Source organism: Rana temporaria, chromosome 4 (assembly GCF_905171775.1).
Source record: "Rana temporaria chromosome 4, aRanTem1.1, whole genome shotgun sequence".
In the NCBI taxonomy this organism is placed as follows: Eukaryota; Metazoa; Chordata; class Amphibia; order Anura; family Ranidae; genus Rana; species Rana temporaria.
The window spans coordinates 306,557,259-306,582,740 of record NC_053492.1 but is presented as its reverse complement, the minus strand read 5'-3'; the positions used below and the strand labels follow the sequence as shown (position 1 = coordinate 306,582,740).

General features: G+C 44.8%; 1 protein-coding gene across 1 annotated transcript; it reads right to left on the bottom strand.

Moving 5' to 3' along the window:
• Positions 1-384: 384 nt before the first annotated feature.
• FUCA2 (alpha-L-fucosidase 2) lies at positions 385-25,020 on the bottom strand. The gene is made up of 7 exons (XM_040350571.1): positions 24,739-25,020; positions 19,972-20,159; positions 18,155-18,494; positions 16,689-16,899; positions 9,146-9,336; positions 5,598-5,703; positions 385-758 (listed from the first exon to the last, which is right to left on the bottom strand). Exons 1-7 carry the CDS (start codon positions 24,936-24,938, stop codon positions 603-605), a joined length of 1,392 nt encoding a protein of 463 aa, XP_040206505.1. The 5' UTR covers positions 24,939-25,020; the 3' UTR covers positions 385-602.
• Between the last annotated feature and the right edge of the window lie 462 nt (positions 25,021-25,482).

Sequence of the window (25,482 nt, the reverse complement as noted above, 5' to 3'; positions counted from 1 at the left end):
TTGAGAATCACTGCACTAAACTACCACTTACTGCAAATGCAGTATATGGCTATAAGAAGGTACCATGACAGAAATGGATTTTTCCATCAGCAATCACTTTCATGAAAACTAGGCCTGTATAGACCATGTCTGATAATTGTCTTTCGAAGTAATAGCAATCGGAGGTTATTGTGAATGTTGTTATGTATCAGCTTCCTAATGCAGTTGAAAAGCAGCTATAGATCAATCATAAGCAGCATGTTAAAAGATGAGCCATCTGGAAAGTGCAGACCACCAAAATGGATGAAGAAGAAACAGTTCTGCAATGCCAAGGAACAAACTACAATGAATTTATTAGTATTTTATGGTTACCTTGTTGAAAATTAAGCAAACAATTTTTTTTTTAAAGTATGTTTTATTCATTTTGCTAACAAAGTATTCTTACGTAGTATAAAGATAAGGCATATTCTTCATGAGGAAAAAAGTAAATCCCACTTCAGTTAGAAAATCAGATCATCATAAAATCTTTATTTTTTTCCCTGAGTTGTAGCTGCACAAGAAGAGTGCAATTATTTTAGGTAGTTCAAATATGTAGAGTTCTCTCAGCTATGTACAGTACACAGCTATGTGGCATTTACTACAATTTCATTCAAGTTGGATATCTTGAGAGTCCATCCCCAAGAAAGAGTTGCAGGTCCAAGTCTGGGTAATATTACAACCATTCCTTTGTCTCCGAGCGCTATCCATTCAAGCTGTCCGTCATACCCCAACAAGTAAACCTGAAAAAAAGCATGTTTACTGTACATTAGTTTACTAGACCAGTCCTAGTCTGTCCAAAGAAAAACCTCAGAAGACACCCATGGAAAAAAAAATTATAAAACAAAATCCATAAATGACCAAATGAATAACGTCTTAGTTGTCTTTTACGAGTTTATTTCTTATTTGAGGTTAAAGGGGATTTATAATGTAGATTAAATCGGAAGTGGAACTTTACTCTCTCAATCAACATTGACCATTTTTAATCCTTATGCTGATAGCATTAGTAAATAGATAAGAAGGTATATCAGATTTACTTGTTTTAACCTTTTTATTACATTTTATCAGTTACTTCCTGGTTTCTAGGCCTAGGCAAATGATGTCATACATCCCAGGAATCTTTGGGAGGGGAGGAGGAGTTTTCTCAGCTAAGCACACTCTCCTGCCTGTATGCCTGAGCAAAAGGGCCAATGGATCCCAGGAAGCAAATGTTACAGCAATTATCTGCACTTGTCCAATTTGCCACAGCCAGAAATGCTTGGGGGTGTTTTTCCAAAGTGATTTCTCAAAAATAATGCATAAAGCATGGAGACATGGATGGGGAGTTTGTATTTAATTTGTTTTTAACGTTAAAAGCAGTTTTTGGTGCTCAGATGCAGGGTAGTTCTGCTTTAGGAACAAGCATGGATGTTTTAAACACGGGAAAAAATGGCAATAGTCCAAAGCGCTGGCCAGCAAGTTTCCTTGTCTGCATTTGTTTGTGAGGCAGAGGGTCTTGAATAAGACCCGATCCTTTACGGCTAGCCAGTGGAGGGACCTCAAGACCGGGGAGATTGGTTCCCACGTTTTTTTTACCTGTTACCAGTCTGGCTGCCATGTTCTGGACTACTTGTAGACGCAAAATCTGGTATTTGGGTAGTCCTAAGTAGAGTGAGTTTGTATAGTCGAGTCGGGAATTGATTGTTCCCACCACTACTGCTGTATCCTCTTCCGGGATGAAGGGGATAAGTCTATGCAGCAGGCGGAGAAGATGGTGAGAACCGCTGACTACTGCTCCTATTTGTGCATCCATCGTCATGTCTGAGTCAAAGATGACTCCGAGGCTTTTGACTTTGTTGCTTGGGGTGATGGTTTGTCCAAGGATAGTGGGTAGTGTCTATGTGGTCCTAGAATTAGATTTACGATTTGCGTGAAGGATAAGGAGATCTGTTTTGGATCCATTGGGTTTGAGGGAGCTTTCCGTCATCCAATTATCGATCAGAGTGAGGCATTTTCCTAGTTCCTGATATTGGTCTTTTTTGTTGGTGATTCGAAAGTAAAGTTGCGTGTCATCAGCATAAGAGTGGTAGTGCAGGTCCTGTTTGCTGATGATTTTGAGGAGTGGGCGGATGTAGATGTTCAAGAGTACAGGTGAAAGGGGTGATCCTTGAGGGACTCCGCATGTGATGGTCCATGTTTCTGACGTGAAGCCTCCTAGTTTCACGGTCTGTGATCGATTTTCTAGGAAGGATGCCAGTCTGAGACTCCGGCTACTTCTTTGACTCGAGTGAGCAGAGTGTTGTGGTCTACCATGTCAAAAGCTGCACTGAGGTCCAGCAGCACTAGGAGACAGGATTCTCCGTCATCTGCTGCTTCAAGGGCGTCATCCCATATCTTGAGGAGTTTCTGTCCCGTGGCCTGGGCGGAAACCTGATTGAAGCGGGTCTAGGAGTTTGTGGGAGTCCAGATGGGGTTGTAGCTGTTGTACTACTGCTTTCTCCATGATCTTGGAGATGGTGTTCAGGCTTGTTACTGGTCTGCGATGGTTTGGGTCTTTAGGGTCGAGGTTGGGTTTCTTTAGGAGGGGTTTAATTATGCCTTGCTTGAGGGTGATCGGAAAAAAACCCTTCCCTGAACGATTGGTTTATGATGTGCGTTATGGTGGGTGCCAAGATGTCCAACGAAAAATTTGTCGACTATTTGTGGTGATTTCTTCTTCTTGCTATGTACGAATGGGGTTGGATGTTTTTTTCTGTTGAATTATTACACGAATATTTTCGATTTTGCCAATAAAAAAATCCGATGGTTCATTACAGAATTCTTGAGTGTCGTTTGCTGGCGGCTCTAGACAGGTAGGGTTCATAGTCTGAGCGACTAGTTTGAATAGTTCCCGCGGACGGTTTAGGGCTTTTAAGATGGTGTTTGAGAAAATTTTTTTTTTTTGCTTTAAAGATCGCTTTTACAGCAGCTGTTTTTGGCAGTAGATGTTTCTTTCTACAGTCATTAAACTCTCCATGTTATCCAATGTGTCTATGCACACATAGGCTGTTATCAGCAGTTTTGGGCAGTGGCGTTTTTGAGCAGTAAAAAACAAATAGTGGGTTCTAAGAGACGTTTTTCAGCTGTAAAAACGTTCAAACACTGATAAACGCAGATAAACACTCAAAAACATCACTCGCCAGCGTTAAACGTTTTTGATCCATTGAAAAAGAAAACCTCTAAAAAACACTAACGCAGAAAAACACAAAAACATGCTAATAAACGCTAAAAAACGCTATTACAAAAACTTTGAAAAAAGTTGGAAAACTCACTGCAAAGCTACTGGCCTTATGCTTGGTTCAATTTTCTACCTCTGCTTTTTTAGAAAGAATCTGATTTTCTTAGTATTTTGCTGCATTCTTTTTACCCTCTACATTCACCTGCTTTTTAGAGTATGCTGCAGAGAAATATCCACATAGTACGATGCTGCCACCACCAAGATTTAAAGCGGTATTAAACCCCAAACCAAAAATGTAATATATTGCAGCTTTCCAATCATTAGATGTGGTGGCTGTATCATTTTCTATACTTTGGTCTTTTCCCCTCTGTTTTCACCTGGTGATCTGTCCAGCAACACACCTCCTGTATTAAAGTTGTTGTAAACCCTTACAGACCACTTTTTGCTACAGGTAAGCCTATAATACGGCTAACCTGTAGATACCCAGGATATCTCCTAAACCTATATGGTTTAGGAGATATCCCCTGTATTTGCATGTGCCGATATCATTGGCACATGCACACTGAAGCAATGGCACGTACGTGCTGTTGCTTCAATGAGTGTGCCGTAACCGGCGTCTCCCGCGCACGGGCGTGACTTCATTGCGGCTCCGGCAAATCACAGCGCCAGAGCCGCTATACCCAGAAGTAACTCTGGGAACGATGTCGCCGGACTGTGCTGTGTACAAGCACCGCAGCGAGGGCTTCGACCTCAGGTGAGTATTACATAATGAGCTAGTATGCTATGCATACTAGCTCATTATGCATTTGTCTTGCAGGTGTTTGTTTTTTTTTTTTTTTTGGCAATGTGGGTTTACAATCACTTTAAAGCGGAGTTCCACCCTAAAAATGAACTTTCTATTAACAGCTTACCTTTAATGTAAAAAATAAATAAAATATTTACTCACTTCTATCTGGCTGTTACTAGGCAGATTTCGTAATCGGTCTAGTTCCTGGTCCTAGGTGGTTCAACTTCCTGTCCTAAGACCCCATTGCCTCCTGGGAAATGATGACACTCATTTCCCAGGAGTCTCTGGGCATTACTGTGCCTAAAAAAATTGCCCAGCATGCACCTCTCCCTGAAAACCAGGAAGAAAAAGGAACTGGGCTTCACATGCCCACACATATGATGGATACGGCCACAACATGAGCTGGAGGATATAGGACAAGTGTTTGCAAAAATTTCTGGAACTATTGGGGAGAGATTAATATGTTTTAGGGACTATTTAATGTTAATTTTAGCTTGCAAAAATAAAAATGATGCCCGGAACCCCGCTTTAAAGTCCCCCCTCTCCTGATGAATGAGTACAGCAACATTGTCAGTATGGGGAAGGGAAGTGTTAGATTAACATTTATAAGGATATACACTGGTAAATTGAAGCCAAACTCAAGGTATTACTTTATAAGCAGTTACAGCTGTTTTTTTCCCCTTTTTGGATAAAGGTTTTACATAAATAAAAACTGATCGTTGTAAACACCCTGCTAAGGTTTGTCTAATCTCTGTAATGGATACATTCTGCTGAAGAGCGTGTTATTTTGAAAGACTACAGGTTAGATCACCAGGTGAAAATAGAAGAAAGCCTAAAAAAGAAAAAATTCAGCCATCGCATCTAAGAAATGGTAAGCAGCAATATAATATAATAGTAGCTTTTTGGTTTAATACCGCTTTAAAGTGGGGGTGGTATGTTTATAATGATTTGCAAAAAGCTTAGTTTTGGTTTCATACTATAGAGCAGGAATATGCACTTAGCGGACCTCCAGCTGTTGCAGAACTACAAGTGCCATGAGGCATAGCAAGACTCTGACAGCAACAAGCATGACACCCAGAGGCAGAGGCATGATGGGTAGTTTTGCAACAGATGGAGGTCCGCTAATTGCATATCCTTGCTATAGAACCTTGTTTCAGTTATTTTTGACTATTCTCCAGTTATCTTCAGAGTCTCCCAGGTGCCCTGTGGCAATGTGCAGGTAAGATGTCATGTGAGTTTTAGATTTTTTTTTTTTTTTTTTAACTCGCTCTCAGAAAATTGTGGTAGTGAAGCACATACAGTATTGATGGAATATTAAAGAATGCTATACAGTCAGTTATTTTGTTTTTCATTTTATATATTTAAATCAATTTACAGAGAAGTTTTCACTTTGAAATAAAATGGTATATTTCTGTTGATTAGTGTAAAAGAAAAGAAAAAAACAGCTGTGCCTCAATGTTTTTATGACAGAACATGAAAACTTTCAAGGGGGTGAATATATATTTTTATTATTATTATAGGCACTGTAGCTAATGTTTTCACTGCAAAAATTGATAACATGTAAAACCCACATATACATTGGTGAATAAAGCTACTAACCTCTGTTAGTTCAGATGCCTTGGGTTCTCCTAGTACAATATTCTGGTTGGCGGGCCACTTCAGAAATACAGCAAACACAGCTTGTTCTTTAGGCTTGCATGTATACCTGTTGGTTACAATTTCCTTTAATACAGTGTATATTTGTATTAAACCTACTATTTCAGTGGTTGTCCATTTACTCGTTATATGAGGCCTCAAATGTACAGCTTCTGACATGACAAAGGACTGCACATACAATTCAGTGGATTGCATTGCAATCCTATAGAAACCTGGCAGAGATTGCAGTCGGGCAACAGAAGATTGTCATAGAGCAGTGGTTCTCAACCTGGGGGTCAGGACCCCCTCGGGGGTCGAATGATGATTTGACAGGGGTCACCGAATCCTGGGCTGTTCCTGAAGCCCACACCACTCTCCCAGCCTTTTTTTGCAGCCACCCAGCAGGGCTGTCCCTGGAGCCTGTGGCCACCCAGCTGGGCTGTTCCTGGAGCCCGCAGCCGCCCCACTCAGCCTCTTCTCAGGCGCCCATTCAGTTCACGGCATGGCTGGGGGGGCAAAGACTAGAGGTCAGCTGACTGGTGAGGAATGTGAAATGGAAGGGGCTGGAGACCCTATCTCCTGATTTTGGCATAGGTGTCACTGCTACGAGACACCACAAAGTTGGAGACACAGTAAGTTAACACTACCTGTGATTATAGTTGCTATTAACGCCCGCCGCACGACTATTTACGTCCGCAAATTGGCACGGACAGGCAGATGGGCGTATATATACGTCCCTGCCTTCTAGCGGGTGGGGGGTCCGATCGGACCCCCTCCGCTGCGTGCGGATTCCCTCGGGGAGCGATCCGGGACGACGGCGCGGCTATTCGTTTATAGCTGCTCCGTCGCGGTCGCTCCCCGGAGCTGAAGAACGGGGAGAGCCGTATGTAAACGCGGCTTCCCCGTGCTTCACTGTGGCGGTGTATCGATCGAGTGATCCTTTTTATAAGGGAGACTCGATCGATGACGTCAGTCCTACAGCCACACCCCCCCTACAGTTGTAAACACACACTAGGTGAACCCTAACTCCTACAGCGCCCCCTGTGGTTAACTCCCAAACTGCAACTGTCATTTTCACAATAAACAATGCAATTTAAATTTTTGCTGTGAAGATTACAATGGTCCCAAAAATGTGTAAAAATTGTCTGAAGTGTCCGCCATAATGTCACAGTCACGAAAAAAAAAAATCGCTGATCGCCGCCATCAGTAGTAAAAAAAAAAAAAAAAATTTATAAAAATGCAATAAAACTATCCCCTATTTTGTAAACGCTATACATTTTGCGCAAACCAATCGATAAACGCTTATTGCGCTTTTTTTTTTTACCAAAAATAGGTAGAAGAATACGTATCGGCCTGAACTGAGGAAAAAAAATTTTTGTATATATGTTTTTGGGGGATATTTATTATAGCAAAAAGTAAAAAATATAGCATTTTTTTTCAAAATTGTCGCTCTATTTTTGTTTATAGCGCAAAAATTAAAAACTGCAGAGGTGATCAAATAAAGCTCTATTTGTGGGGAAAAAAGGACGCCAATTTTGTTTGGAAGCCACGTCGCACGACCGTGCAATTGTCGGTTAAAGCGACGCAGTGCCGAATCGCAAAACCTGGCCTGGGCATTTAGCTGCCTAAAGGTCCGGGGCTTAAGTGGTTAAAAAGACTCAGGTAGCGCTAAATGTCTGTGGGTTAGGGGCGCAAATTACTTGTCTTGCCTTGGGTGCTGACAACCCATGCTACAAAAATAATTTTACCATTAGGGGTCCCCACAACTTGGGAAATGTTATCAAGGGGTCACCACACTAGAAGGTTGAGAACCACTGTCAGAGTATGGGCAGGGCCGATCCTAGGGTCACAGGTGCCTGGGTGCAGAAATAATTCTGGCGCCCCCACATGGGCGTGGTCATTTTATTGACTCCTCCCCTTTACAAATGGTTCTATGGCAATGACTTAACCACAGAGATGCTCCCCCACGAAGTCTTCATTACCCTGGGATCCTTACATGATCTCTTAACAATAAACAAAATACAGGAAGAGAAGCAGAGTACTTTATTGGGACCTGGAGGGGGGCCTCTCTGATGGACACAGAGAGGGCTTCTGTTAAAGAGCCCCCAGACATACTACAGACATGATATAGGAGATGGTCAGAGACTACAGACATAGTACAGGAGATGGTCAGAGACACATCAGTTCTGGACGGACACACACTTATGCTCAGAACATTATTTCTGGATGGACACAAAGAGGGAGGGGAGAACTCTGCCACTTAGGCGCCCCCACCTCTGCAGGTGCCTGGGTGCAAAGCACCCTGTGCACCCTGCCTAGGATCGGCCCTGAGTATGGGAATGCTTTAAGAGATGGTCACAAATTGGGCACATGTTATAGGGGTTATTGAAAACTGGAGACATGCTTCAAAAGACAGTCATGAACTACAGACACATAAGGCTGCTTTACAATGCATCCACATAATGAAAAATAAGGAAAAAGGGATGGAAATCACACATTAAGAGTGTAAAAAAAGTTAAAACAAGACCATTTAACTACTAGAATACAATGTAAAGAATATTCACTTCACTGGCCACTGTGAACCAAAACACTGAATAATGTCTGCAGGTGCCCCAATGGTCGAAAAGTAAATGCCCAACAGCCAAAAGTTGCACACCAGGGTAGTAGCTACTATATAGTTCAGTGGTTCTCAACCTTTTTAACAAAGAAACTGCGTCAAGAGTGCAGTATGAATCTAAATTTAGCAACTGTGATAGCTGTATTACTGCTTATCTATAAAAAAAGACATGCATTGTTAGTGGATAAAGCATATAACTGTAATTTCGATAGAATGTTATCCAGTGTGCACAATAAAGCAATGGGGGGAAAAAAGAATATATTTAAAGCGGGGGTTCACCCTAAAAAAAAAAAATGTTTTTTTGTCTATCATGCCATGCAGCATACTAGCGTCAGCTACAGTATGCATTTATTTTATTTTTTTCCACTGTACTCACTGTTTAATCCGTTTCAGACTCCCTCGGGGAGTAGGCGTTCCTATCAAGAGGGGAACATGATTGACGGCCAGTTATGGCGCGTCACGCTTTCCGGAAATAGCCAGAAATTGGACTTGGCTCTTCACGGCGCCTGCGCAGTCAGCTCCTAGTCTGTGCACAAGTGCCGTATAGCGCCGTGAAGAGCCGAGACCTACTCCGGCTATTTTCGGGAAGCGTGACGCGCCATAGCCGGCCGTCAATCATGTTCCCCTCTTGATAGGAACGCCTATTCCCCACGGGTGTCTAAAACGAAACTATTGGATAACACTGCGAGTACAGCGCAAAAAAATAAAAATAAAGGCATACTGTAGCTGACGCTAGTATGCTGCATGGCATGGTAGAAAGTAGTTTTTTAGGGTGAACCTCCGCTTGAAGAAAACGGGCAAACAAGAAAAATCATGAAGATATGCACCACTCTTAACAGAACAAAAATATCACAGGTTTGTTCTACTGATCTATTTATTGTGTTCTCATTCTCACCAGACTCCTGAAGTCAATGAATCATTTTGTGCTCTCCAAGGCTTTGTGCTGTAAATAGCTGCTCCATTTACTTCAAGCCATTTACCCATTTGCCTTAAGCGCTCCTCGAATATTACCGGGATTCGACCATCATGCGTTGGACCAATGTTCAACAGCAGATTCCCACCACAGGATACAGTTTCAACTAACTCCTAGAAAGTGAGAAAAAGTTATTAAACACCAGTATACTACATAGTGACACATGCATGCCAGTACATTATGAAATACAGCATTTCAAATGTCATATTTCCAAAGCTGAAAAAAAAAAAAAAACAACTGTTAGCAGTGTTAGGTTCAGTTCCCATAAGGAACACTATCTACCCTTTTGTTGTTGCATAGGTATTTATTTATTTAGCTGGCTTCAGGGTAATCCCTGGTAGGTTAACTGGCCTCACCATATTTATCCTCAAGGGAATGTGTGTGCCTTACTTACTGTGATGGGGGTATTAGATTGTAAGCTCTTCTGGGTCAGTGAGTGATTTCAATGCTTCAGTTGCTGTTGCCATTAGAAAATATTAAATGTTTAAAAGTGAATTTAAATTAAAAAGTGTATCTGTAACCCATTTCTTTTTTAGTAAGGAACGTTTTGCCAGTTTTTTTCCTGTCTGTGTTCGGGTCCTGAAATTTCTCCAATAAGGGAAAGTCTCATTATGAGACAACGGTCACTAGAACAGCTGCCCCATTGGAATATTTACCTTCACTTCTAGGTCTGTTGATGTTCAAAAATGTTTACATTTCCCATCACTTTCTGTCCTGATGGCAGTGGTCAATATGGCAAAACGGTGGATCTGGTGAAAGTGAGCACAGGCTGTAAAAAAAACTATCATGGGTTTTAATGCTGGGCACACACAACCCAAATATCAGCCGGTTCAGCAGAAACCGGCCGACATTCAGACAGTGTGTATAGCTGCCTGACCGCCCTTTGTCCAACGGTCTTGCTGACAAACCAGTAGCCAATCAGTGCTCGTAGCCAATGGCTTTGAGTTCTGATCCGTGTGTTCTGGTGGGGGGGGCAGTCCCCCTGTCAGAACACAAAGGCACAGTGGTGGAGAACACTGCACTAACGTTGCTTAGTTAATATGGCGACCTCTCAAGTTTTTCATTCAGCCCACTGGGTTGAACAAAAATAAATAAATTTTACGTGTATACCCAGCCTTAGCCTTCCATGTGCCATGCAAAACTTTAAAAATAATGTTTTGCTATAGATACATTTTGGGGGAGATTTGCTGAAACTGGAGAGTGCAAATCTGGTGCAACTGAGCATGGTAGCCAATCAGCTTCTAACTTCAGCTTGGTCAATGAAAATAGAGTTATGGGGTTTTGGGTTTTTGCCGTTTTATACCTACCTAGGTAGGTGCTGCATCTGTCCCCCGCTGGCTCTAACACTGAGAACCGAGTAATCTAACACTGCAGATCACTCAGTTCTCATGGCTCCATGAGCAAAGAAGTGCTGACTGTCAATCACTGCTCTCTGCTCTGCTCCCTCCTCACTCATTGGAGTGCTGGGCTGTGGAGGGGGGCGGGTGCGGCTGGCTCAGGCTCTCAGCGGCTCTCTGAGAAGCTGACCTGGGGTGCCGGTCCAGGCATGTGGGTGGTTCCTGACCCCACTATAGTGGTCTGGACCGGCTCTGTGATGTCAGAAAACAGCGGGCTTCAGCTGAAAATGGGTCACAGGAATGCAAAACGAACTGCACTTAGAAGTGCAGCCAAACAAGCTTTGGCTGCACTTCTCCTTTAAGCTTTGACAATTTGATTGGTTTCTCTGCAGAGCTGCACCAGATTTTGCATGCTCCAGTTTTAGTAAATCAACCCTTTTGCTTACTGTTTATTGATGTAACACACATAAACCTCTGTTTGCAAAATTCTGATGCATGCAGTATTTCTTTATCGTACATCACGGGACACAGAGCGGCATATTCATTACTATGTGGGTTATATGGAGTACCTTCAGGTGATGGACACTGGCAATCTCAAACAGGAAGTGCCCCTCCCATAGGAGGAGTACCTCAGTTTTTTCGCCAGTGTCTTAGGTGTTGGTCATGGAATAGCTTTGCCTCCACATCCTTGGGATCAAGGCAGGCTAACCGGATCTGTCCAAGGTGCCTCAGAGCCAAAGTGGACAGTACCCGGGCCCCTAACTAGGGGGTTTTGCCCATAATGCTTCTCTTTCAGAGAGCTGGATCCTGGGCCCAGGACTTAGAACCTTTTGGGGTGCCTAAAGTCCCTGTTTGCCAGGATGCTATATGGGTCCAGGACAGTGGGTTCCTTCAAAGGACCCCAGGGCCTGAAGGTCTAGACGCCACCCACGGAGATGGGGCAAGATTGGACCACTTGCTGTGCAAGGTCCTGCGGCATGGAGCAGGTAAGAAGGGGGGGCCTGCGGGACTTGGTTCGTCAGCAGGCTCTCCAGGGGGATCTTTTGGGGGAGTTTGCCTGAGTATGCTCCTGCATTGGCAGTCTGGGGCCACTATGTCTGTGTACGACAGGATGGTCTGTGTTGTTACTCCCCATATGTGTGATCTCCCTGGTCTATGTGTTGCAGGTTCTATCTGGCTGGGCGCTAGGTGGGGTATTAGTGTGTGCCTACTCTTTACCCTGAACTAGGGAGGTGTCTGGGCCTACCTGGAAGTTCTTACCTGGCCGGGTGCCGTGCGGATGTTTCCTCTGTGTCCTGTCCATTTCTCCAGCGTCCCTGCAGCATGCTGCCTCCACCATGGCCCCCCCCGTGACACGGGCACGGGCGCGTGCACAGCGATATATAAAAAAAAAAAGAAATTCGCGCCGTTTTTCAGAGGGGGGGGGGGGGGCGGGACGTTGGATCTCATAAGAGGAAGGGGCGGCCCTTCCTCTATGCTGTATTAGCTCAGTTTGTTTCTGAGCTCAGGAGAGGAGGACACAGAGCGGCAGCAGTGCAAGCCTGATGCACAGTGGCACCCGGTGGCGCAAGGGAGTATTGCAGTTCTGACAAACAGAACTAGCTTTTCAATCTAGCCTAAACAATTCCTTACAGCAGGTGGATTCTTGCAATTTCTCTTGTGGGGAGACAATGTGATTCCATAGAAAAGGGGGAAAAGGGACTCAGGATCCAAAAATCCCAAAAAAAAAAAAATATATATATATATATATATGCAATAAAGGATGCTTACCTTCATGTGCCAATTTTTCAGCCACATCAAAGATTTCTCCGCTTCACGGTGGCCCAGCGTCATTTCCAATTTGTGGCGCTCCCTTTCGGGCTGGCTACGGCCCCCCAGGTATTCACGAAGATCCTAGCTCCGATCCTAGCCAGTCTAAGGATCCAAGGGGTCACGGTCCTAGCCTACCTGGACGACCTCCTAGTCATAGATCACTCGTCTCCTTGCCTGGACCGAGCAGTGGCCCTCACGGTCCAGTACCTCGAAAGGTTCGATGGATCCAAAAACGGGAAAAATCTGCATTCCAACCCACAAGACGGTTGGAATACCTCGGCATGACATTAGACACAGAGCAGCAAAGAGTGTTCCTGCCTCTGGTAAAGGTCGAGGCCATCAAAGACTTGATACATCTGGTTCTAAGCAAAAGAGAACCAACTATTCGCCTATGTATGCGACTACTAGGCAAGCTAGTGGCCACGTTCGAGGCGGTACCTTACGCTCAAAGCCACACTCGCATCCTACAGGCAGCCATTCTGTCAGCATGGAGCAAGAGGCCACAGGCCTTGGAATTTCCTTTGCCACTCTCATCAAGAGTTCGGCAAAGTCTGTGCTGGTGGTTAAATCCTCAGAATCTACTGAAGGGAAAATCGTTCAGCCCCGTGGCCTGGAAGATAGTGACCACAGATGCCAGCCTGAGGGGCTGGGGAGCGATCTTGGATGGTTGCACTCGCCAAGGTACTTGGGCACAGGCGGAGAGGCAGTTGCCCATCAATATCTTGGAGCTCAGAGCTGCTCGGCTAGCCCTCGAGGCTTGGACAGCCAAATTGCAGGGGTTCCCGGTGAGGATACAATCGGACAATGCCACAGCTGTGGCATATATAAACCACCAAGGGGGGACCAAGAGTCAGGCAGCTCAGAGAGAGGTGAGCTTGATTTTCCTGTGGGCAGAAGCTCATGTGCCCTGCATATCGGCAATATTAATTCCCGGGGTGGACAACCTGCAGGCGGACTTCTTGAGTCGTCAGACTCTGTCGCCAGGGGAATGGTCTCTGCATCCGCAAATTTTTCAGGTAATCTGCCAGAGGTGGGGGATGCCGGACGTGGATGTCATGGCATCGAGATTCAACAAGAAGCTAGACAGGTTCATGTCCCGGACTCGGGACCCTATGGCCTGCGGAGCCGATGCGTTGGTTTGCCCTTGGCATCAGTTCAAACTCCTATATGCCTTTGCCCCGCTACAGTTGCTACCCCGCCTGTTACGCAGGATCAGGGTGGAGCACAAACCAGTCATCCTGGTAGCTCCAGCATGGCCCAGGAGGGCATGGTACTCACTAATCCTAAAGATGGCAGTGGGAGACCCTTGGACGCTTCCTCTACGGCCAGACCTACTCTCGCAAGGCCCGATCCTCCACCCTGCATTACGGCGTCTAAATTTGACGGCCTGGCGGCTGAATCCCTGATTCTCAGGGGTAGAGGGCTGTCTAGGCAGGTAATCTCTACCCTGATCAGGGCTAGAAAGCCGGTCTCCAGGGTGATTTATTACAGGGTCTGGAAGGCCTACGTAGGCTGGTGTGAGTCCAAGAAATGGCTTTCCCGCAAGTATACCATTGATCGAGTGTTAAGTTTTCTCCAGCTAGGAGTGGATAAAGGCCTGGCATTAAGCACAATCAAAGGACAGATTTCAGCTTTGTCAGTGTGGTTTCAGAGGCCGTTGGCCACCCACTCGCTGGTTAAGACCTTCATACAGGGGGTCTTACGTATTAATCCTCCGGTTAAGTCACCACTTTGTCCGTGGGATTTAAATCTTGTTCCGTCAACTCTGCAGAAACAACCTTTTGAGCCGTTGGCTGAGATTCCTTTGGTTTTACTGACAAGGAAGTTGGTATTTCTGGTTGCAATAGTTTCCGCCAGAAGAGTGTCAGAATTGGCAGCCTTATCTTGTAAGGAGCCATATCTTATTCTGCATAAGGACAGGGTGGTTCTCCGTCCTCATCCTTCCTTTCTACCAAAGGTTATATCCAGTTTTCACCTGAACCAGGATTTGGTACTACCATCCTTCTTTCCGAAGCCTACTTCCAGAAAGGAAGGGTTGCTGCATACCTTGGATATTGTCAGGGCCATGAAGGCCTATCTTAAAGCTACAGAGAAGATTCGGAAAACAGATGTGTTGTTCATTCTACCGGATGGGCCCAAGAAAGGGCAGGCAGCTGCAAAATCCACCATCTCGAGATGGATTAAACAGTTAATTACTCAGGCCTACGGCTTGAAGAGGTTGCCTCCTCCTTTGTCAGTAAAGGCTCATTCTACCAGGGCCATGGGCGCCTCCTAGGCAGCACACCATCAGATCTCTATGGCTCAAGTATGCAAAGCGGCAACCTGGTCTTCAGTCCACACGTTTACTAAATTTTACCAGGTGGACGTAAGAAGGAATACTGATACAGCCTTTGGGCAGGCAGTGCTGCAGGCTGCAATTTAAGACCCTCAGAATCGGGGGCACCCTTGAGTTAAAATTTAAATTTAAGTTTAATTTTTCTCGACCAAGTTGGATTTATTATTATTATTTGAGTATACCTCTAAATTAAATCCTTTGTCTTGGGAAGATGTCTCCCTCCCCTCATTAAAAGAATTGCTTTGGGACATCCCACATAGTAATGAATATGCCGCTCTGTGTCCCGTGATGTACGATAAAGAAAAAGGGATTTTTAATACAGCTTACCTGTAAAATCCTTTTCTTGGAGTACATCACGGGACACAGAGCTCCCACCCCTCTTATGGGAAACATTTTGGGAGGCATACTGCTTGCTACAAAACTGAGGTACTCCTCCTATGGGAGGGGGTTATATAGGGAGGGGCACTTCCTGTTTGAGATTGCCAGTGTCCATCACCTGAAGGTACTCCATATAACCCACATAGTAATGAATATGCCGCTCTGTGTCCCGTGATGTACTCCAAGAAAAGGATTTTACAGGTAAGCTGTATTAAAAATCCCTTTTTTATAACTGTATATTAATTGTTAATTTACAGATCAACGCATGTGTGCTATATTCAGGGCCGGCGCTAACGCAAGGCAACATGGGCACTTGCCTTACGGCGCCCAGGGCGGAAAATTGACCGGGACAGTCGCCCGCCCGACACAGGTGTTGCTAGGTGGGTGCGGACTGCACCCGGGTGACACCCGTGGATAGCGGCACCGCTATCACCGCTCGCTGCCCTGTTGATCTGACCTCGCTCTATTTTGGTGGCGTGGACTGAAGCTGCCGGCACCTCCTCCTCGCTCTTTACATACAATGAAGAGGAGGAGCCGAGGGACACACACCGCTGTGTGCATAAGTCTGCTGCCGCGCTGTTCTGAGGTCTGTACTGTACACTTTATTACTCTATTATAAGTAGATGGACATGTGGGGGGTGCTATGGGAGGGGAGAGGGGTGCCTATGCTGATGGTGGGTCTGAACTAAGGGGGGGTGTCTATACTGCGGGGGTCTGTACTAAGGGAGGATGTCTATACTGATGGGGGTGTCTATATTGATGGGGGAGTCTGCACTATGGGGGGGGGGGTGTCTATACTGTGGGGGTCTGCATTAAGGGGGATTCTATACTAGTGGGGGATCTGCACTAAAGGTAGGAAATCTATACCGATGGGGGGTCTGCACTAAAGGAGGGAAATCTATACTGATGAGGGGTCTGCACTAAAGGTGGGGTGTCTGCACAAAGAGGGGGGAATCTACACTGATGGGGTGTCTGTACTGAGGGAGGGGGTCTATACTAACGGAGGGTGGTCTGTACTTAGTGTGGGGTCTATACTGATGGAGGGTGGTCTGTACTTAGTGTGGGGTCTATACTGATGGAGGGTGGTCTGTACTGAGGAAGGGGGGGTCTGTTCTTAGTGAGGGGGGATCCATACTTAGTGAGGGGGGGTCTGTAGTTAGTGGAGGGGGACCTGATATATATATACATATATAATGTATGGTATGTGTGTGTGTCGGGGGGCAAAATGCACCTTCGCCTGAGTTGGCAAAAATCCTTGCACCGGTCCTGGCTATATTAGTGATATTTAAGGGTTTGTTTGTAGGAAAAGACAATTGGTTTTCCTCCCAAAAAGATTTCTAGCTTCTGGTTACGTTTCTTTGAGGCATCTATTGAGCGGAGCAGAAAAAGGAGCAGCTTCAATCGGTGATAAATAACCACTAATGAGAAAGTAATTGTTTTCAATAATTAAAAGGTTTGTTTCATGTGGAGAAAATAATAATAATTTCCACATTGATGTACTATTTTTTATGTGAAAATTATGAGATGAAATAACCAACACTTGTAACTCGTGTGGCTTTGTAAACTGACTCCACAGAGTTGTAGAATGTTTGTGAGAACCTACCTGCACCAGGTCTTCAATGGTCAGCATTTCAGAGATTAAAGCATTCCGCCTGTATCCCCAGGAACGTTTGTCAATGGTCATGCAGTTCTCCCATTTGTGAGGTAGCAGATGCCCAGGATTGTAACGATCACTACATGTGTAAAAGCCACCATGTTTACAAATGCTGCCATATCCCCATCGGTCATTGGTTACAACGTTGTCCCGAACTGGGCTAAATGATAAAAAAAAAAAAAAATAATTATTAAGAAACGGTCTGCTGTCACAAAAGAGAAATAAACAGCTATAATAAACATGGTATTGTGTATAGCAGTCTACACACTCTCCAATATTAAGTGACTCATATTGTGATTTTTCTGGATGCCTGGGGTTGTTCCTTCAAAAATGTTACTTTTACTTATTCAGTGCAAGATGACAGGTATTCTTGAATGCTAATTCCCCCTACCCATTGACCTTTGCTATGCTTGCCAGCCACTCCCTTTATCCATTGGAGGAGCCCTTCAAAATACCCAGAGCTTCTGGGTGTTCAAAATCTTCTCCTCTTCTGGCTGAAAGTCTGTTGTTGGATTTTAACCCGATTTGCCAAAAAATGTATGTAAGATCCTGCAGTGATGCCAATCTTTTTTGATGGGCGTGTTATTGGATGGCCTCCAGTCTGAGCACCAGTGTGCTCTTTGTGTACTGTGGTAACAAGAAACATACAAAGGAGAGGTGGAAGCGCATGTTCAAATATGATGGGAGGACTTCAGCTCCACCCCCCTCCGAACCTCGAACCACACCCCCCTAATGCGTTTCACGTGTCATGGGTTTGATTGTAGAGGTCATCTCTACAGTTAAGCCCATGATGGTAGAAAGTTAGAGAAACTTGGTTCGGCGGAATCGAGCTGAAGCCTCCTCGCTTCCATCTCTCCTTTTGTATGTTCCTAGTTAAAGTGGAAGTAAACCCTTCAATTTGATAGTTACAAAACAGTTAACATTCCCGGCATGCCGGAGTGCTAGCTGTCACATTTGTTTGTGCTCTCAACCAAACCATCCAATGGCTGGTTTCATAACAGGTCACATGTACAGCATCATGGCAGTTGCAGATTAAACAGAGGTCAAGATGGCCGCTTCCTTGGTTGAAAACGATAGGAGGGTTTACTTCCACTTTAAGACAATAAAACAAAGATCTGCAAATCTCTACAAGTAGATCCCAGTGCCTGCAGGTCACTACCCAAGCATGCCCTGCAATCTTGTGTTCCTTAATGAAAGAGAAAGGAAAGCTTTTTTTGCACACTTACTCATGGCACAATTTGCCATCAATTCCTACACATCAGCACTAAAAACTCATTTTTCTCAGTTTTCGCACAATCGGTTCTTACAAAGTCTGTCTGGATAAAATGACATAATCTCTCCTTTCCTAATTAGCTAGAAAATAATACTAAGAAAAGTGGATTTCCACTATGCGTTTTAAATAATGGTTATCATACCTTTCATTATAGAGCCAAGCCAAAAAAACAGTGCTGTTCCAGTATGTGTCTGGGGCATCACCATCTCCATCTGACCACAGAATTTCCGGCTTGTATTGCATCACAAGTTCGTACAGTTCAGGCAAGGACTTTGCGTTTGGAAAGGTGCGTGTTTTAAAAGAATTGGATTTATCAGAAAGGAAGAGAGGGTTGAACCACTCAAATAGAGAGTGATAAAGTCCAAAATGCAAGTCTGTGGTATTCCTGACAGCCTCAGCCAGCTCCCCAACAAGGTCCCGCTTTGATCCTACATCCACAGAATTCCAGTTCCATGAAAATTTTGAACCCCACAAAGTGTAACCTAAAAGGACAGAAATGCGTGTAAATTACTGTCCAAAGACAAAACTATCACTGGGTAAAAGATCATTTTTGGAGATGTGTAATGAGGATGCAATGAGCTTGGGGTATAGAATGTCAACACTGCAATGTACCAAAATGCAATGGCAACCTTAACACTAGTGCCTTACATTTAGTACACAGCACAAGTTTAGGAACACCTTTAGGCCTCTTTCACATGGACCTAGCTAGCCTGTCGGCAGCAAGTGGCCCACAGTTAGAAGGTGATTGGAGGGGATATGCTGCCTCCCACACACCTGTTTGAAGAGGGATTTCAAGCTGAAGCCCCATTAACATCAATAGGGGTCAGTACAGGTGGTATGCCTAGCAAAATAATGACATTCCCTTATATTTCTGCCGTACATAGTATTCTGTAGCTTTGCGTTGGCAGCACTGTGTATAGGTCTGTCCGCCAGCCATTGCCTGGTTCTATGAACAAAACATATCCCTTTATAGTGTGTACTTTGCTCAGTTAAGAGCACCAAGTGTCTTTTCTGTCTGCTGCTTGGCTTCTCTGTTATCAGCATGAATCACTCCTGACAAGTTTTCCTGACACCAAGAGAAAATGGTGACAGGGGAGGGAGCTCCAGCTAATTGACAGCTTCAGTTCTGTTCCTATGAGCTGTGTGAAGTGTGTGGGGTGGCCTTCCCTTCCCTCCCCTCCAATCAGCTCTCAGAGCTCTCCTCCCTGAGCTTTGCAGAGTGTAACTTCAGCTCGCCGCCTACTCTTTTCTGAATTTTCAGATAAGCTTTATAAATTCAGCACTGTGAACGGCTTTAAAGAAAAGACGATTAAAAGGTACAACTTATGTAAGAAGATTTGTTTCATCTCTGTGTATCACCTGAGGTCAGTCACTTCACTGGGTATATCTAAGGGTTTACCACCACAAACACTCCTCAACTCCCTGTTATTGCTGCCTGAAAATGCCCATGTGAAAGGGGTGTAGATGAACAAATGGTGCAATCAGCTTGCATTTAAAAGAGGCTTATTGCCCCGTACACACAATCGGACCTTTATCCGACCAAATTCACATCAGAATTGCATCGGAACATGTTCTCTATGTAAACTCTGATGGAATTCATCAGAATTTTTGATGGAATTACTTCGATGAGGCATACACACGGTCGGAATTTCCGATCGTGTGTACGAGGCATAGGAGTTTATTTCCAGCTGCTTCTGACCTGCATGTGACCTCCTTTTAGGCCCCATTCACATCAATGCGTTTTTTCATGCTTTTCGTTTTTTTTCCAGAAATGCAGGACATTTTTTGGGTTCCTATGGAACATATTCACATCAATGCATTTTTGTGCCTCTGCATTTTTTAAAAGGGTCAGGGATTTTTCTATACGCAAAACACTGACATGAATAATTTCACTGTAGGTATATGTTGGTGCATTGTCAATAATGACAAATAATAAACAAAATTCATCCTGCGACTTACCTTCATGGTGTTTTGAAGTAAGAACAACATACTTGGCACCTGATGCTTTTATTGTATTCGCCCACTGCCGTGGATCATAAAACTCTGCTGTGAACTGGGGCCCAAAGTTTTCATAACTGAAGCCAGGGGGATAATTTTTAGTCATAAAATTGACATAAGGCTGCGACTTTGCTCCCTGCCAATACCACCTGAAATAGAAAAGCAATAAAAAACAAATTACTTATTGTACTTAAAATTTGGGCATGCTTGGGTAGATAATAATATGCAAAAAATAAAGCAAAAACTAAATATATTGTACATGGTATCTGAAACACAATTAAAAGACTGATTATCTTGAAATACAACTTGGCTTATACTGTAAAAAAAAAAAAAATCCCTTCCACACCAACAAAACTTATTATCATTTCTCCTCAGAAATCTGAAAATGCCTTTATTTTACTTCCTTGACCAAGATGCTAGCCCTATAACACAAATGTAAAACACTTAAAATGATATTAACCACTTCGCTGTGTGGCGCACTCCCAGCACAAGAAGAGATACGCATATATGTGGCCCCATGGATAAAGACCCATTTACGTGAGGCCGCATATAGTTGTCTGGTCAGCAGGAAGGGGGTTAACATCCTACTACAGGTTCTCATCTTGTTACAATGCATGGTCTGAATGTGGGACCCCCCCCCCCCCAACTATTCCATGAGGGTGGAGGGCCTAGACAAGCACAAAGTCATTTAGGATTTATTTACTGCAGTCATGTGAGAATGGTGCCGTCATTCTAAGTTGTGATACCACCAGTTCAAACCCGACTTCATATTCATATTACCTCATAGTTACACCAAGTTCAGCCATTAAGCGCCTCCTTACATTTCATGGTGGATAGATCTCATAGAGCTCCAGGGTAAAAGAACTGACTAGATGACCTATACAGATATGCTCTAATACAAACTCACATTTTAAACTTGAAAGAGCTACTGAGTATAGTGGCATGGGAGGTTTCAACTCTGCTAGAGCAAGTCACATGCCTGTTTGCTGACTTGCTGTTACTCCAGCTATTGTGCATCTCAGACACTTGTTTGTGTTCTTTCTGAGTTGTACAATAGCTGGAGAAAACGGGGATTCCAAATGGAAACGATCATTTCAAAACCCTGCAACCAAATGCATACATACCCTGGGAAAAAAATCGATTTGATCTAAAAATCAAGTTGGTAGGTCAAATCGATTCATATTTTACAAAAATTGGTTTGTTTTCGATTAATTTTCCCAAGGACCGGCGATGACACCGCGCCGGTCCCGAGGAGCTGCGGGCAGGAGTTTTTAGGCAAGGCCGCGGCTTTGGCCTAGTCCACGAGGCCGGACGCCGCGGACTATGCCGATACCGCAGCCTCGCCTAAAAACTCCTGCCCGCAGCTCCTCAGGACCGGCGCGGTGTCCATCAAAACAAATAACTTGATTTGAATCGTAAATCTCTTTTTTTTAGGGCATAAAATCGCCCAGCTCTAACCCTTAATGGACATGGCTCAGTGTTACAGCTTTAGTCAGCACTGGTGGCTTCAGGCAAATTTTTCCACCAAGGACTTTGACTTGATCACCACCTTTGTAATTTTAAGGATAAAGCCAAGAACAGACATATCACCTAACATAACATGTTTAAGCTATTAATAACACTTTCATGGTATGTTGCTATTCTTGTTTAGTTACATATTTAACTAGCAAAAGTGCGCATCAAGCATCTGGGCGTTCATTCATTTCACTGGTCGGTATATTCATTTATTCTCGCCATTGGAATGAACATTCAAGCAACAAACGTGACTAGCGTTCAGGTGCATTTACAAACATTTTTAATTGCATCAGTTTTTGCAGGAAAACACTCTTCTGCTGAACACACAAGTGATTTTTTTTTCTGCCAGCATCTTCTCCTCACCTTCTTGCGGGTGCTAGTCTTCACCCATCTTGACTGGCCAGTCCGCTAGATCACGTACAAACCTCATATGTGCTGTGATTCAGTACAGCACAAGTTGGTCAGCAGGTCCCAGCCAATGATTTATGGCTTGGAACTGCTGATCGGCTTAGCAAATCACAGTACAGAGGACTCTGTACAGAGAGCAGTGATTTGGCTGTTTTTTCTCCCTGCTTTCAACCACATCGATTAGTAAGAGCTCTGAATCTCTGAACAAGTAAGTGTCCTTTTAATAAAAATCAGGAGCTTATAGCAAAAGGACAAAAAAGAAAGCAGACCTGTGCCTTGTCTCTCCTCATGCTGTGTCATATGGTTTTGTATGTTGTAAGAAATGTACTCCACTCTTTTTTATTTGTCTTCAATAAAAAGTTAATTGATTAAAAAAAAAAAAATCAGGAGCTACAGTATTTGTAGCTGCTGACTTTTAATTGTTTCTTTTTAGGGTGAAGTTCTTTTTTAACCGCTTGCTAACCCACCACAGTACATTTACTCTGGTAGGTCAACTCATACAGGCACAAACACAGAAGACTGTGCTGTAATTCGCTTCAGCACAAGCCGATCAACGGGTCCCAGCCAATGATTGATGGTCCGGACTCACTGATTGGCTCAGTGAATCCCAGAATAGAGCCAATGTTGGTAAACACAGGCTCTCTTCATACAGCAGCAATGTGTTTTTTTTTTTCTCCCTGCAAGGCAGAGACTAAAAACCAGCATGTTGCTTAGTAAAATCAGCACATATTTAACCCCTTGATTGCCCTAGATGTTAACCCCTTCCCGGCCAGTATCATTAGTACAGTGACCATGTATAATATAAGCACTGATCACTGTATTAGTGTCAGTGGTAGTTAAAGCGGATGTCCACTGAAAAAAAAAAAATATTAAAAGTCAGCAGCTACAAATACTGCAGCTGCTGACTTTTAATATTAGGACACTTACCTGTCCTGGAGTCCAGCGCCGTCCGCAGCAGAGGACGAGCGATCGCTCATCACTCTTCTGCCCCCCCCCGCCATCCTCGGTGAGGGAACCAGGAAGTGAATCGCTCCGGCTTCAATGTCCGGTTCCCTACGGTGCATGCGCGAGTCGCGCTGCACCTGCTGATTCGTTCCCGCTGTGCTCTGGGAGCCGAGTGTTCCCAGAACACAACGGGGGGGGGGGGGGCGGGAGGTGACGTCCTGCCCGCAGACTGTGGCCGAAAGTGGGTGCAAATACCTGTCTGTCATGTCTGCAGTCTCAGTCAAATACTGTGGCTACAATGCAAGATATGATCAGAGACTGCAGATATAATACAAGTCATGTCCCCGCTCTCTGGCCGCCTCCCGCGCCCTCTCCTGTGCCACCTCCCCAGTCATATTATACTACTAACCTTAGAGTAACACCTGCCTATATAGAAAAATATATATAATATAGATGATCATGCTAGGCTATATACTATAACAGTGCTGACCCTCTCCCGCACCGGTCCCCCGTCTCTGACTGCCTCCCGAGCCACGTCCCCGGTCAGAGACTGTGGCTACAATGTAAGATATAGTGAGAGACTGCAGACATAATACGAAATACAAGAGTCACATCCACGCTCCTGTGCCACATCCCCAGTCTCTGACCTTCTCCCGCGTGCCGCGTCCCCAGTCTCTGACCCTCTCCAGTGTCCCCAGTCTCTGACCCTCTCCCGTGCCGCGTCCCCAGTCTCTGACCCTCTCCAGTGTCCCCAGTCTCTGACTCTCTCCCGCCCAGCGTCCCCAGTCATATTATACTAATAATACTACTAACCTTTATACTGTATATATAAAATCATAATACTAGCCTATATACAGTAACACCTGCATATATATAGGCTATATACTATAACAGAGTGCTATGCCATCAATAAGCGTCTAATAGTTGGAGATGGGACTGTGAATGCCTAGCCAGGCTTCTACCCTCTCAGCACTGATCAGACACAGACGGAACAAGCCCGCTGTTCTCTGAAAACGTCTACAGCTCCCGGAAACAGCACACGGTCACACGGACTCCCACTGCCACACTCAGGCCCAACCATAACCCCATCTCACCTACCACTGTACACCGGCCCTGCCGTCTGTACAATTCCTTCCCGGGCGCTGACGTCACTGGCCGCACACTGCATCCGATTGGCTGCCCATTTCCTCGCCCACACATTTTCCGTACAAGCAGCGTCCTCCTGTCTGCCTCTTAGCAACAGGGGCTGTGTTCAAATCAGCTTTAATGACAAGAGCAGACAGTGAACAAGTGAACAGTATCGCATCATTTTTACGGGCTCTGCTGCCCATAAACGGACTTTAACGGACAGCCCGAAAACGGGCTCAAATTACGGACTGTCCGTAATTTAACGGACGGTTGGCAACACAGGTGAACAGTATCACATAAGAGTGCTTGGACGTTTCCCAGCGCATGCGCAGTTGCAAGAGCTGCCCGCGGCCAAACATTTTTACGGGCACTGCTGCCCATAAACGGACAGCCCAAAAACGGGCTCAAATTACGGACTGTCCGTAATTTAACGGACGGTTGGCAACACAGGTGAACAGTATCGCATAAGAGTGCTTGGACGTTTCCCGGCGCATGCGCAGTTGCAAGAGCTGCCCGCGGCCATCATTTTTACGGGCACTGCTGCCCATAAACGGATCTTTAACGGACAGCCCGAAAACGGGCTCAAATTACGGACTGTCTGTAATTTAACGGACGGTTGGCAACACAGCCATGGGACTTCCTGCTACACAAACAGATGTCATACAAGACAAGTCAGAGCCCCATTTCCCGATCCTTGGGACTGTATTGGTGACAGCCCACCCAACCACTCACCAGAACCATTCGCTGCCGAAGCTGGGCACAGAAAACACCCCCCAATGGATGAAGATCCCGAACTTGACGTCATCGTACCAGTCCGGGATGGGTCTTGCGTCCAGTGACTCCCAGGTGGGCTCATACTTGGCTCCAGCCCCCCCGAGCTGTGCCCCCAGGAGGAGTAGAAAGACGGCCTGTAGAGGGAGCGCTCCGTCCATTGCAGACCCCCGGAGAGTGGAGACAGGTGTCTGCCTTCTTCCTGGACAGTCACATGACACGGAGAGGCGGCGTGCAGAGCCCTCATCACTAGACTGGGCTAAACCTTCCCCAATGTACACAGAACAGCCTGCCCAGCATGTCACACACCGCGCTTCGTATACATTACTGTCCATACTGGACTTAGACTATTGTAATATGTTAGTAGTGATCTCACAGATCTCAGTGTTCACTGTAACCTCTACTTTATTATTTACACAACTAAAAACAGTTCACTTCCTCTATTGTACATCATAACAACAACAGCCTAATCCAACACACAGCAAAGTCATCAGCTAATAGCCAATGAAAATGAATCTTTCATTGATGTGCCCTCATTCATACAATCTACAGCTCTCTCCCCCTCTTTATTATATAAAGCATGTGATGTGCAATTTTAGATGACTACTGTAGTTATAACATTAGTGATGAGAAGGTCTCTCTGCAGGGTGCAGGCGGAGGTTTGCCTTGTTGGTGGTCGGTGGATATCTACAATCCACCAGGCAT

What these genes read in the sequence shown, in the direction of transcription:
- FUCA2 (XM_040350571.1), bottom strand. Translation starts at nt 24,938, where the DNA reads ATGGACGGAGCGCTCCCTCTACAGGCCGTCTTTCTACTCCTCCTGGGG. An exon ending in CCATTGAAGACCTGGTGCAG is followed by an intron (nt 9,337 to 16,688) that starts GTAGGTTCTCAC and finishes CTCACTTTCTAG; the next exon opens with GAGTTAGTTGAAACTGTATC. An exon ending in TCATTGACTTCAGGAGTCTG is followed by an intron (nt 5,704 to 9,145) that starts GTGAGAATGAGA and finishes TGTAACCAACAG; the next exon opens with GTATACATGCAAGCCTAAAG.